At 43.0% G+C, this 14,534-nt stretch overlaps 1 protein-coding gene across 1 annotated transcript in view; it reads right to left on the bottom strand.

Moving 5' to 3' along the window:
- The window catches only part of poli (polymerase (DNA directed) iota), a 55,232-nt gene that overhangs the window by 16,281 nt on the left and 24,417 nt on the right, over positions 1 to 14,534 (bottom strand). Inside the window, 2 exon segments of the mRNA XM_055661648.1 lie at positions 2,145 to 2,323; positions 3,985 to 4,221. Of these exon segments, the coding sequence (XP_055517623.1) occupies positions 2,145 to 2,323; positions 3,985 to 4,221 (416 nt within the window).

The following is a 14,534-nucleotide window of genomic DNA, read 5'->3' as shown; positions in this document are numbered from 1 at the left end:
TGGGACAAGCAGCATCTCTGGAGAGAAGAAATGGGTGACATTCCTGGTCGAGACACTTCTTCAGACTGTGGTCCTTCATGTGGTCTTAAGGGCCAGTCCCACTTTCACGACCTAATTCACGACCTCTGACAAGTTTGCCCTTGACTCATACTCGCAGCATGGTCGTCACAAGGTTGTAGGAGGTCGTAGGTAGGTCGTAGGTAGGTCGTGATGCTAGTCGTAGGTACTAGTGACATCAAGTAGGTTGGGGCGATTTTCTAGCCTGATGAAAAATGTCCACGAGTAAAAAAGGTTGTGAATTAGGTCGTGAAAGTGGGACAGGCCCTTTACTCATTTAAAGTTTAGGTGCACCAGCTCACATCACTGCTGCATGGATCATTGGAGAGGTTACTCTTCACTGGCACATACGCCGAAGATTGCGAGCTCCATAATGCCCATCATGGCAGCATTAACCAACATGTGGGGAAAATCAGAAGATTGCTGGTTCTGTAAAAGCTATGCAGTTCAACTAAGCTGCATAACCTCCAAACCTGAAACTCCATTGCATGCTATGGCTCAATCTGCTAGCTGGCAGGTTGGATGATTTTGTTGTATTTCTCCTAGTTAATAATCCACATCTCTGGATACTGGCCCAGTAACATAGCCATGTTTATATAATATAACAAACGGCACTGTATCCACTAACACATAATATTGATATTTGTTAATAGAAATATTTATATAATAAGGTGGATAAAGATTGGTTTGCTTTGGCTTTTGAGCACCAAGTGAATAAGAAAATGATCTATCAATTGCCATAAATTGGTCCAAAAAAACAGCTCCCTTATCTGTAGTTAATGAATTTTGGACCTGTTCAGTAGCAAAACTTAAGGTAATTAGGAGGGAAGAAAGCATATGCTTTGGAGAGAACACGTGCAGGCAAACAGCAAACTTGGATGCACAGCCAGGATTGTTAAAGTTCATAAGTTTGTATGTCATAGGAACAGAATTAGGCCATTCAGCCCATCGAGTTTACTCCGCTATTCAATCATGTCAGATCTATCTGTCCCATTGAAAGATTAAAAGAATCTACAAGAAGTTTGAAGAAGGGTCTCGACCCAAAATGTCACCCATTCCTTTTCTCCAGAGATGCTGCCTGTCCTGCTGAGTTAGAAACATAGAAAATAGATGCAGGAGTAGGCCATTCGGCCCTTCGAACGTGCACCGCCATTCAATATAATCATGGCTGATCATCCAACTCAGTATCCTGTACCTGCCTTCTCTCCATACCCCCTGATCCCTTTAGCCACAAGGGCCACATCTAACTCCCTCGTAAATATAGCCAATGAACTGGCCTCAACTGCCTTCTGTGGCAGAGAATTCCAGAGATTCACCACTCTCTGTGTGAAAAATGTTTTTCTCATCTCGGTCCTAAAAGATTTCCCCCTTATCCTTAAACTGTAGACCCCTTGTTCTGGACTTCACCAACATCGGGAACAATCTTCCTGCATCTAGCCTGTCCAACTTGTTAAGAATTTTGTACGTTTCTATAAGATCCCCCCTCAAACTTCTAAATTCTAGCGAGTACAATCCAGCATTTTGTGTCTAACTTTGGTTTAAACCAGCATCCGCAGTTCCTTCATGCCTAAAATAATCTACAATTTGGTTTCAAGGCCTTCATCGTGACCATTACAAAATCCTGATAACAGACACAAAATGCTGGAGTAACTCAACTGGTCAGGCAGCATCTCTGGAGAAAAGGAATAGATGACGTTTCGGGTCAGACACTTCATCAGACTAGAAGCTCCAGATTAAAAACTCCTGGTTCTGCTAATGTAGAACGAGGTACACATGATCAGTACATATACTATTTAGATTAGTTTAATTTAGTTTATTACCACGTGTGCCGAGGTACAGTGCAAAGCGTCTGTTTTATTCAAAGTGTTGTAGATATTTCCTCAAACATGTACAGGATCTTCCATTACCTATTTAAATGAAGCCAATCTGCTGTAGGCAAAAAAGCTAAAATGAAGGAAAAAAATAGCTGTGGTCTTACTGTTAGTGTAGATTAGACATATGGGTTCATGGCTAACTTTTGCTCATGTTATACCTGACAGGATCATCTTAGAATCATCTCACGTGAAAAGTAATGTTCAAGAACTTACCTGGGGTGGACCTCTTGGGGTAACAGGACAGTCATCCTCTCCAAAGCTGAGCTTGTGTATCCGTTGAGCTGTGATCACTCCCAGATCCTTCTCCAGCAGATCCAATGGAAAGGTTTGCAGGGCATGAATGGTGTGAATTCCAAAATACTCAAGTCGCTTGACTGTTTTCGGGCCAATCCCTGGAATGGCATGTTAAAATGAAGCAGATGAAACTAAAAGCGAATTCCAACCGCACAAAACCGCAGCATAAAAAATGTTCATCTGTAGGCTTGCTCGACACTCGTCCGAGCATAAGTGTGATAGAGCCGGCCCGCACTGCCCTTCATTCAATCGTACTAACAATTTATTGCAAAGCTGATTTTGACCAGATTAATTTCCAGTTTTAAACACTTCATCATGCGATACATTCACAAAAGGAAGAAAAAGAAAAACAAAATCATAAAGCCACACCAAGCCATTCTGCATCTCCTTCAATCACAAATTTACAGGACAATTTCATTGGGGATCTGGAAAAAAAGATGCTTCCCTGCTAAATGTATTGGCAACATTTTAAATATCCTGAAAATCCAGTTCAAATAGCAAATGGAATTTCAACTTGCACTCCTTGAGTGGCCTGCGTGCATGTCCTTAATGTCATAAGACATAGCAAAATCACACCATTTGGCTCATTGAGTCTGATCAGCCATTCGATTATATTCAATCTATTTTCCTTCTCACCCCCATTCTCTTGCCTTCTCTCCGTTACCCTTGACACTCTTACTAATCAAGAATCTATCAATCTCGACTTTAAAAATACCCATTGACTTGGCCTCCACCATCATCTATGGCAATGAATGCCACAGACTCACCATTCTCTGGCTGAAGAAATTCCTCCTTTTCTCACAGAGAGTGGTGAGTCTGTGGAATTATTTGCCTGGTGAAGGCGGGTTCTCTGGATGCTTTCAAGAGAGAGCTAGATAGTCTTGCTGGGTTGTATGCAAAAGGGAGTGAAGGGAGTGTTTGGACAGTTGATGGAATACTGCCAAGAGGGTTGTTCTCCCTCTGTGTATGTTTTACATACAGGGAATCATTTGGTAGATTAAAATTATAATTTATTCAGAATATCTTTTTGAAAAGTACTCAAGGATAAAATATTCCATGATATTCCAAAGATAAAATATTCCATCTGTTACCTTTTCGATTAGAATCTTTTATCCTTGAGTACTATGTGGCAAACCTGATAATGTAAAGTACAGCACAGTGGCGCATCGGTAGAGTTGCTGCCTTACAGCAACAGAGACCCAGGTTCGATCCTATCTACAGGTGCTGTCTGTACGGAGTTTATACATTCTCCCTGCTTTTTCCAGGCACTCCGATTTCCTCCACATTCCAAAGTACAGGTTTGTTGGCTAATTGGCCTGGTAAAATTTTAAATTGTCTCTACTTTGTGTAAGATAGTGTTAGTGTGCGGGGATTGCTGGTCGGCGTGGAGTCCATGGGCCGAAGGGTCTGTTTCCACACTGTATCTCTAAACTAAACTAGACTAACAGTTTTGTTTATTAATGCAATTGCAAACGGTGAAGAGGGTGGTTCACCATCACTTCTCAAGGGAACAAAGTTGGAAAAGTTAGACAGGGCTCTTAAAGATAGCGGAGTTAGGGGATATGGGGAGAAGGCAGGAACGAGGTACTGATTGGGGATGATCAGCCATGATCACATTAATGGCGGCGGTGGCTCGAAGGGCCGAATGGCCTACTCCTGCACCTATTGTCTATAAAATATAGAAATACCTGGATCGCATAAATGAATCCAAACGTCCCCCCCCCCTGAAAATGTAAGTAGCATAGTCAGGAATTCTTACCGGGTACTTGTTTGAGCTGCAGAAGGTTCCCCATACGGTCTTGAATGCTTTCTGGAAACAATGTTGTTTGTTGGTTGGGTTTAAATGTCCCTGACACCAGTTTGGCCAACAATTTATTTGATGCGATTCCTGCACTACTGGTGAGACCGATTCTATCGCATATCGCTGTTCTCATTTCGGCTCCAATTTTTGATCCGAGAGCCAACCGAACATGTTTTCCATCAGCCTTATTTAATGCTGTACAAAAATTAATTAATTAAGAAAATTTCAATGTCTTCGCTTCCTCATGTGAAGAAGATTGCATGACTCATATGACAAAACGATGAAAATACACTACATTTCTTATTGATATGGTGATATTACCAATATAGAATTTGCAATTTTCTTACCAGTACATTGATCCAGAAGATTAAGATACATGCAATTAACAGTGAGTTGGTCACAAGGATTCACAACTGGCTGACTGACTGAAGACAGAGGGTTGTGGTGGAAGGACAATATTCAGTCAAGAGCTCTGTCCCCAGTGGAGATCCACAGAATCTGCACTGGGACCTCCGCTGTTAGCGTTTTATATATATATACTAGACTAAGAGGGACCCGTTGGGTCCCAGCATCACACGGGAGGGCTGGTCACCAACACAATATTCCACCACTCCACCAATTCCAATATTGCTCGCTAGTGGGGGGGCTGTCTGTTACGCTAGTAGGGATGTTGCGCGTCGAAGGTACTGGTTTCCAGAGGGCTAGTACAGACATTGTGGGCCGAATGGATTCTTGGGCAGGCATCCAACTGTTTCAACGATTTTAAAAGCCAAGCCAAGAAAAACAATTGGGCTGCACCCACCCGACAACCAAAATGCATTTTGTGAACACAAACTTTTAAAAAGGCGAGGCAAACAATTGGGCTGCAGCCACCTGACAACCAAAATTCATTTGGTTAAAAAAAAAACCTTTTAAAAAGGCGAGGCAAACCATCGGGCTGCAGCCACCTGACAACCAAAATTCATTTTGTGAACACAAACTTGTTAAAAAGGCGAGGCAAACAATTGGCAAACCATTGGGCTGTTAAAAAGGCAAGGCAAACCATTGGGCTGCAGCCACCCGACAACCAAAATTCATTTTGTGAACACAAACTTGTTAAAAAGGCAAGGCAAACAATTGGGCTGCAGCCACTTTACAGCCGCATCGAGGGGACTCACCGTGGTGTTAACGTGCGTTCAGTGTTATTCGCAGCTCAGAGTGCCGTGATCCTCTCGCTTCATGGGTTTGGCAGAGACTGAGTGAGACACTACACAGTGGGGGCTCTGAATGAGATGGCCAAAAATGATGGACGTTGGTGGCGGCGTTCTCTCAGAAATCGCAGCACAGTGGGCCAAAAGCGGTCAAGATCAGACTTTTAGTAATATAGATATATAAATTACTTGGGACATAAACATAGATAGGTTGGTTAGTAAGTTTACAGATCACACCAAGATTGCTGGAGTTACGGTTTGCGAATAAGGCTGTCAAAGAGTACAGCGGGACATAGTTAAGCCACAGAAATGGGCAAAGAAATGCCAGATGGAGATTAATCCCAGCAAGTGTGAGGTGTTACACTTTGGGATGTTAAATGTAAGGGGAAAATATACAATTAATGGCATGACCCTTAACAGCATTGATGTGCAGATGGACCCTGGGATCCAAGTCCGTAAAGGGCCTGTCCAACTTTGGCGATTTTTTCGGCGACTGCCAGCGGCAGTCATAATCGTAGCAGGTCGCCGAAAATGTTGACTGGAGCCCCCCTCCGACAACCTACCACCTAGTCGATGCCAAGCTATGGCAAACTACCGACAACCGACGACCCATTAGGACGTCCACCTATGACCACACCTACGACAACCTATGACTACACAGGCGACAACCAACGACAACCAAAGTCAACCTACATCCGCAACAAGCTACGACAAACCCCGACCCTGTCGGCGACAACTGAAGATAACTGAAGACAATTCAGTCGCCGGTACCTGTCGCAGGTTGACGTAGCTAGTTGCCAATGGAATTCACCAAAGTCATCACCCGGCAACAAACCCGCCTACATCACCTGGCGACAACCTGCGTCATCATGGCAACAACCTACGACAGGAGAAGACAAGCTACGTCAAGCCCACAGTCTCCGAAAGGTTTTGAACATTTCAACATCCAGCGGTGACAAGAAAAACGTTACGATTCTTTAGCCGACTTGAGGAGACAAGTCATGACCATACAGGCGTCAACCCGCGACCATGTGGCGACAGCCTAGTCGCCGAAAAAATCGCATAAGTGGGACAGGCCCTTCACTCCCTGAAATTGGCAATAAGTAGATAGAGTTGTAAAGAAGGCACATATTATGTTTGCCTTCATTTAGTGAGGCATTGAATATAAGAGTCAGGAAGTCATGATGCAGCTTTATATGACTTTGGTTTATGTCGCATTTCGAGTATTGCGTGCAGTTCTGGTCGCCTCAGTAAGGGATGTGGAGGCTTGGAAAGGGTGCAGAGGAGGTTTATCAGCGTGTTGCCTGCATTAGGGGGTATTAGGGAGTGGTTGGACAGACTTGGATTGTTTACTCTCGAACACCGGAGGTTGTGTGACGAAGCTTATGATTGGCGTTACGAGCCGCTAAGAGACGTCCCCGAGCTCCGACGTACCCGCTACGTACATTCTACGTGCTTCCACGAGTTTGATTTTTTTTAAACTCGGGAGAGCTCTTGAATGAACTCGTACAGTGGGACAGGGCTTTTAGTATATCTTCCTTCTTGTAGCAAATGCTACACGATTGTAGCAATAACTTTTGTATTGGGTCCTGTCAAGTTTTAAAGCAGTACTATGCACAGTAGAATGGGACTACATTTAAAGATGGAAACCAGACACACCATACCATTCACTATCCCGTACCTTGTCACACTTGACACACATAGTCAGAAGTTATATACTAAAGAGCAATCAATATACCATCCAATGCATAATTTACCTCTTCAGCTAAAATTGATTACGCTCCACTTGAGGATACAGCATTTAATTAATGTTAGGTAAATGTTGAGTACATTTATTAAAACATTTGTTTGAAGTTAAAATATTAACTTTGCTTGTGTATAAGACCGTGCAAGCATTGTGGCTCTAGCATTTTAAATGATTTGAATATTTCTCTGCACTTTGAAAATAAATGGCAAGAGATTTGGCTGGAATGAATAATATTTGCATGCAATAATCTTATGCAAAGTGTAATGCTATATTAAGGCCCAAGGAGTATGCACCTAGACTAAACCTTTTAAATTATATGAGACAAAGATTGATTGTAGTTTGATTTAAACAAAAATAAATGAATCTTGGGATTGCCACTTTGAGGATATATTAATGCAAACCTTTAATTCTGATCAAATTTTGAGATAGTCTGTGTGTAATTCTCAAGGCTTCCTCATAAAGCAGTGCCACACTGATCAATGGATGATTACAGTTTATAAGACCATTCAAAACTGTTAAGTCCATACCAGCCCCATATAAAAGCACCTCAACCAGTCCTACTATTCCACCCTCTCTCCATGGCTCAGGAAATTCTCTCCTTTCAGATACTTGTACAATTTTCCTTCTGTATGGTTTAATTCAGTCTGCCTCCACTACTTCCCCTAGCAATGCATACCAGACGCTAACGCTTACTGACTGCATTATGAAGATTTTTTCGCGACTCTTTTGATTCTTTTTATGTTTTCCTAGTTCATCTACTAATTGGAGTAGTTTCTCTGTCCATCCTCTCATGATTTTAAATACCTCTACCAGACCCTCTCACAACAAGGAAATCAATCCCAACTTAAAGTCATGGAGAGTCAGAAAAAGGCCCTTGAGCCCAACCTGTTCATGCAAACCAAGATGACCACACCTGGCCCATATCCCTCTCAACCTTTATCATCCATGTATCTGTCCAAATATCTTTAAAATTGTATTATTGTAACTCTCTCAACTACACAGCTTCTCCAACCTACTTTATACGCCACATGCCTAGAATGACCCTTTCCAGAGTCATTAAATCTTCCACAAAATGTGGTGCTTGGAACAGTGTACATATTCCAGATGCAGCCAGCCAGTATTTTCCAAGGTTCATTGTGGTTATAAAATCCTGGATCCCATGTGTTATTTTATGTACTATCAAAAGTAAAGTCAAGAGTCAACGGTGTTTAATTAGAATCAAACAGTGTGAAATAGGTATTACAGACCGACATTCTGGCAAGCAGGTTTGCTAGTGCTACACGGGTGGGTTTAAACTAAATGCGGGGACAGGGGGGGGTGGGGAGTTGACAAATTTGGAGTATAAATATGGAGTTAAAGGGAAAGAGAGTACAGGAAAAGTTACGAAGGTCACCCAAATTAATGGGACGGAAAGTTCAAGAAGGGATAAGAGAGTAAGGTCAGGTGAAATAGGCACCAATGTGAGAGGGGAGGTGAATACCAAATTAAAAGTGTTATATATCAATGCGAGAAATATAAGAAATAAAATGGATGAGCTTGAGGCTCAGTTAGAAATTGGTAAGTATGATTTTGTGAGAATGACAGAGACATGGCTGCAAGAGGATCGGAGCTGGGTACTGAATATTCAGGGGTATAAGTTCTATTGAAAAGACAGACAGGTGGGCAGAGGGGGTGGGGTTGCTCTGTTGGTAATGAATGAAATTCAGTCCTTTGCGAAGGGTGACATAGAAATCAGAAGATGTGGAGTCATTGTGGATAGAACTGAGAAATTGTAAGGGTAAAAAGATGCCAATGGGAGTTATCTACAGGCCCCCAGACAGTAGCCTGGCGATAGGGTGCAAGTTGCATCCGGAGTTAAAATTAACATGTCGTAAAGGTAATGCTACGGTGGTTATGGGAGATTTCAGCATGCAGGTGGACTGGGAAAATTAGGTTGGTACTGGACCCCAAGAAAGGGAGTTTGTGGAGTGCCTTCGTAATGGATTCTTAGAGCAGCTTGTATTGGAGCCTACCAGGGAGAAGGCAATTCTGGATTTAGTGTTGTGTAATGAACCGGATTTGATAAAGGACCTCAAGGTAAAGGAAGCATTAGGAGGTAGTGACCATAATATGATAAGTTTTATCCTGCAATTTGAGAGGGAGAAGGTAAAATCGGAAGTGTCAGTATTACAGTTGAACAAAGGGGACTATGGAACCATGAGGGAGGAGCTGGCCAAAGTTGACTGGAAAAGATACCCTAGCAGGGATGACAGTGGAACAACAATGGCAGGTATTTCTGGGAATAACACAGAAGGTGCAGGATCGGTTCATTCCAAAGAGGAAGAAAGATTCTAAGGGGAGTAAGGGGCGACCGTGGCTGACAAGGGAAGTCAAGGCCAATATAAAAATAAAAGAGAAGATGTATAACATAGCAAAGATGAGCGAGCAGTCAGAGGATTGGGAAACTTTTAAAGATCAACAGAAGGTAACTAAAATGGTAATACAGAGAGCAAAGATGAAGTAAAAGATGAAAGCTAGCCAAGAATATAAAGGAGGATAGTAAAACCTTATTTAGGTATGTGAAGAGGTAAATTAGTTAAGACAAATGCAACTCCCTTGAAGACAGAAACAAGTGAATTTATTATGGGGAACAAGGAAATGGCAGACGAGTTGATCAGGTACTTTGGTTCTGTCTTCACTAAGGAAGCTCCTCGTTGGATTGCAACCTTGTCGTGGTCTGGGAGCTTGTGTGTCTCAGTGACCCCTAGAGCTATGCCAGCGGGAGATTTGTCTCCTGTTAGGGTCTCCCATGCAGGACAGGTCGAAGGGTAGAGGCGAGACGAAGAGTGATCCACTGGTCCTCCAGGTTGGAGGTTGAGCACAGGGCTAACAACCCTGCCTCATAAAACAAATATGTTACGGAAACAGCAATTGAAGGAATCAACACTACTGGGCATGATGGACTTCCAGTGCAATCGACAATGGACAATGGACCTGACCTGGGGTAGTGTCCAGAAGCTGGCCCAGAACAGACAGGAGTGGAGGACCTTCGTTGCTGACCTACATGCCAGGAAGCATAATAGGCAGTAAGTATGTAAGTAAGTCACTAAGGAAGACACAAACAATCTCTCAGGTGTACGAGGGGACAGAGGACCTAGGGTGTCGGACGAACTGAAGGAAATTCACATTAGTCAGGAAATGGTGTTGGGTAGACTGATGGGACTGAAGGCTGATAAATCCCAAGGGCCTGATGGTCTGCATCCCACGGTACTCAAGGAGGTGGCTCTAGAAATCGTGGATGCATTAGTGATCATTTTCCAATGATCTACATGGATCAGTTCCTGTGAATTGGAGGGTAGCGAATGTTATCCCACTATTCAAGAAAGGAGGGAGAGAAAAAGCAAGGAATTATTGACCAGTTAGCCTGACATTGGTGGTGGGGAAGATGTTGGAGTTGATTATTAAAGAAGTGACAGCAGCACATTTCGATAGCAGTAACAGGATCGATCTAAGTCAGCATGGATTCACGAAGGGGAAATCATGCTTGACAAATCTTCTGGAATTTTTTGAGGATGTTACAAGTAAAATGGGCAAGGGAGAGCCAGTGGATGAAGTGTACCTGGACTTTCAGAAAGCCCTTGATAAGGTCCCACACAGGGGATTAGTGGGCAAAATTAGAGCCCATGGTATTGGGAGTAGGGTATTGACATGGATGGAAAATTGGTTAGCAGGAAACAAAGAGCAGGGATAATCGGGTCCCTTTCAGAATGGCAGGCAGTGACTAGTGGGGTGCCGCAAGGCTCGGTGCTGGTACCTCAGCTATTTACAATATGCATTAATGATTGACTAGATGAAGTAATTAAAAGTAACATTAGCAAATTTGCAGATGACACAAAGCTGGGTGGCAGTGTGAACTGTGAGGAGGATGCAATGAGGATGCATAGTGACTTGGACAGGTTGGGTGAGTGGGCGTATGCATGGCAGATGCAGTTTAATGTGGATAAATGTGAGGTTATCCACTTTTGAGGCAATAACGGGAAGGCAGATTAGTATCTCAATGGTGTCAGGTTAGGAAAAGGGGAAGTACAACGAGACCTGGGTGTCCTAGTACATCAGTCACTGAAAGTAAGCATGCAGATACAGCAGGCAGTGAAGAAAGCTAAGGACATGTTGGCCTTCATAGTGAGGGAAGTTGAGTATATGATCAAAGAGGTCCTTCTGCAGTAGTACAGGGCTCTGGTGAGACCACACCTGGTGTATTGTGTGCAGTTTTGGTCTCCTAATTTGAGGAAGGACATTCTTGCTATTGAGGGAGTGCAACGTAGGTTCACCAGGTTAATTCCAGGGATGGCAGGACTGTGATATGATGAAAGAATGGAGCGACTGGGCTTGTATTCACTGGAATTAGAAGGATGAGAGGGAATCTTATAGAAACATTTTAAATTATTAAGGGATTGGACACGCTAGATGCAGGAAACATGTTCCTGATGTTGGGGGAGCCCAGAACCAGGGGCCACAGTTTAAGAATAAGGGGTAGTCCATTTAGAATTGAGATGAGGAAAAGCATTCACTGGATGCATTCAAAAGAGAGCTAGATAGAGCTCTGAGGGAAAGCGGAATCAAGGGGTATGGGGAGATGGTAGGAATGGGATACTGATTGTGGATGATCACATCGAATGGCAGTGCTGGCTTGAAGGGCCGAATGGCCTACTCCTGTACCTATTGTCTATGTATCTATGTATCTACAGTTTGTAAATGTTGTGATAGTACCTGCCTCAACTACCTCCTCCAGCAGCTCATTCCATATATCCCTCACCCTTTGTGTAAAAAGTTGTCCCTCAGGTTCCTAATAAATCTTTCCTCGCTCACATTAAGCCTATGTCGTCTGATTCTTGGTTTCCCTTCTCCGGGTAAAAGACTCTGCATTTACCCTCTCCATCCCTCTCATGATCTTATACACCTCTAAGATCACCACACATCCTCCAGCTCCCCAAGTCCTGGTCTGCTCAATCTCTCCCGATAGCTCAGGCCCTCAAGCCCTGACAATATCTTTGTAATTCTCCTCTGCACTATTCCAGCTTAACATCTTTCCTCTAACAGGGTGACCAAAACTGAACACAAGACTCCAAATGTGGCTTCACCAATACCTTGTGTAACTGTAAGATGACCTCCCAGCTTCTATCCTCAATACTCAGACAGATGATGGCCAATGTGTCGGAAGACGTCTTAACCACCCTATCTACCTGTGATGCCATTTTCAAGGAACTATATACCCGCACCTCTAGATCCCTCTGCTCTACTACACTTCCACAATGCCGTACCATTCACTGTGTAGGTCCTGCCATGGTTTGACTTCCCAAAATGCAACACCTCTGCATTTTCTCAACATTAAAGTCCATTAACCATTCCTCAGCTCACCTGCCCAACTGATCAAGAGCATACTGCAGTTTTTGGCAACCATCTTCGTTATCTACAATACCTCCCACTTTTGTGTCATCTGCAAACCTGGTAATCAAGTCTTGTACATTCTCATCCAAATTGCTGATACAAACTGCAAAGAGTCCAGGACTGATCAATGAGGCACAACACTAGTCACAGGACATATTGTCATATGCACCGGCAATGGAACAATTACAATTTTACTGGCTGCAGCTTAAGAGGCCCATTCAGACAATAACACACTAATACATATATGATAATTAATAATGCACTAATTCTAGGTAACCTCAGTTCGATAAAATATTTGTTGACATATCAATTCTCTTTAATCTTCTAAGGGAGTAGAGGAATTGATGATCTTTCTTTGAGATTGCTTCAATGTGATAGACCAGGACAGATCTTCAGAGCATCATAAAGGACATTTCCCACCCCGGACACTCCCTGTTTGAACTGTTGCCGTCAGGCAGACGGTACAGATCTACAAGGACAAGGACGAACAGACTAAAAAACAGTTTTTACCCCACTGCTATAAAAGCACTAAATGTAGCCGCCAAGGAACGCAGGGGCGATACAGACTAAGGGACTGTGGTACACTGTGAAATCGACAGAAGGATGGAGGGTTGGGTGTTTATGCATGCTATTTTCGTGATATTTATTTAGTTGTTTATCTTTTAATATTTTACCTTGTATGTATCGTTAGCTTTTAGAAATGTTTGAATGGTGCACTGACTGGCTGACATTTTTAAATTTTGTTGTACATGGCTCATGTTACAATGACAATAAAGAAACTATTCAATTATACATTCTCATGATCTTGAGGTTGTTGACTCTCTACACCACTGACCCTTCAATGAAGACAAGCTTGTGGATACTCAGCTTCCTCTTCTAAAGTTAACAATTAACACCTTGATCTTGCTAACGTTGAGAATTGGTTTGTTGTTCAGGTACCAATCAATCAATCTCCCTCCTGTACTCTGACTCGATACCAGTTATTCTCCAACAACGATGATATCTTGGGCAAATTTAAAGATGGTGTTGGGGCTGTGTCTGGTTGCATAATGATTGTTATAGGGAGGGTAGAGCAGGGGACTGAGTACACTGCCTTGAGGTGCTCCTGTGTTGATGGTTATTGAGGAGAAAGTGTTGTTGCCAATTCATACTGTTTGTGATCTGCCGACGAGGACATCAAGGATCAATATAGATAGGGATGAACAGACACCCAGTTCTTTTGTGTGTATCTTTGATGTAAACCAGCATCCGCAGTTCCTCCCTACACATTTCTTCTGCTCTGTTAGATGATAGGTTTGGAGGGGGTGATGGTATTGAGAGTTGTGTTGTATCGATGAACAGCTCCCTGATGTGCGTGTTCTTAATGTCGAACTGATCCAGTGCACAGTGGAGAGACAATGAGATTGCATTCCCTGTTTATCTGTTGTGGTTGTAGGTGAAATGAAGTGGGTCCATGTTCTTACCATGGCAGGAGGTGATATGCATCATAACCAACCACGATGCAACTCATTACCATGGATGTTAGTACACCCCATATAAGATTATTAAGAGATTGAACATGCTAGATGCAGAAAAACGTGTTCCCGATGTTGGGGGAGTCCAGAACCAGGGGCTACAGTTTAAGAATAAGGGGTAGGCCATTTAGAACTGAGATGAGGAAAAACATTTTGAACCAGAGAATTGTGAATTTGTGGAGTTCTCTGACTCAGAAGGCAGTGGTGGCTGATTCACTGGTTACATTCAAAAGAGAGTTTGGTAGACCTCTTAGGGTTAGCGGAATCAAGGGATTATGGGGAGAAGGCAGGAACGGGCTACTGATTGTGGATGATCAGCCATGATCACATTGAATGGCGGTGCTGGATCGAAAGGCCGAATGGCCTACTCCTGCATCTATTTTCAATGTATCTATGTATCTATGTAGTCAATGAGGCATATCACTTCTGGGGAACTGATATTATTGATGTATTTTTAATAAAATGGATCCTTGACATCCTTATTGGTGGTGCCATTGGGGCCAGATCCTTTCGGATGGTTCACTCTTATGAATGATCTTCTGACATTGGCCTTGGTGACAAGAGATTGCAGTGCCGTTGGGGACTGTGGGAGCCCGAGAAGTTACATAAAAGTTTTCCTTTTCACATTGA

This window comes from Leucoraja erinacea, chromosome 1, assembly GCF_028641065.1.
Source record: "Leucoraja erinacea ecotype New England chromosome 1, Leri_hhj_1, whole genome shotgun sequence".
In the NCBI taxonomy this organism is placed as follows: Eukaryota; Metazoa; Chordata; class Chondrichthyes; order Rajiformes; family Rajidae; genus Leucoraja; species Leucoraja erinaceus.
The sequence above is the reverse complement of the archived record's forward strand: the minus strand, read 5'-3'. Positions and strand labels throughout refer to the sequence as shown.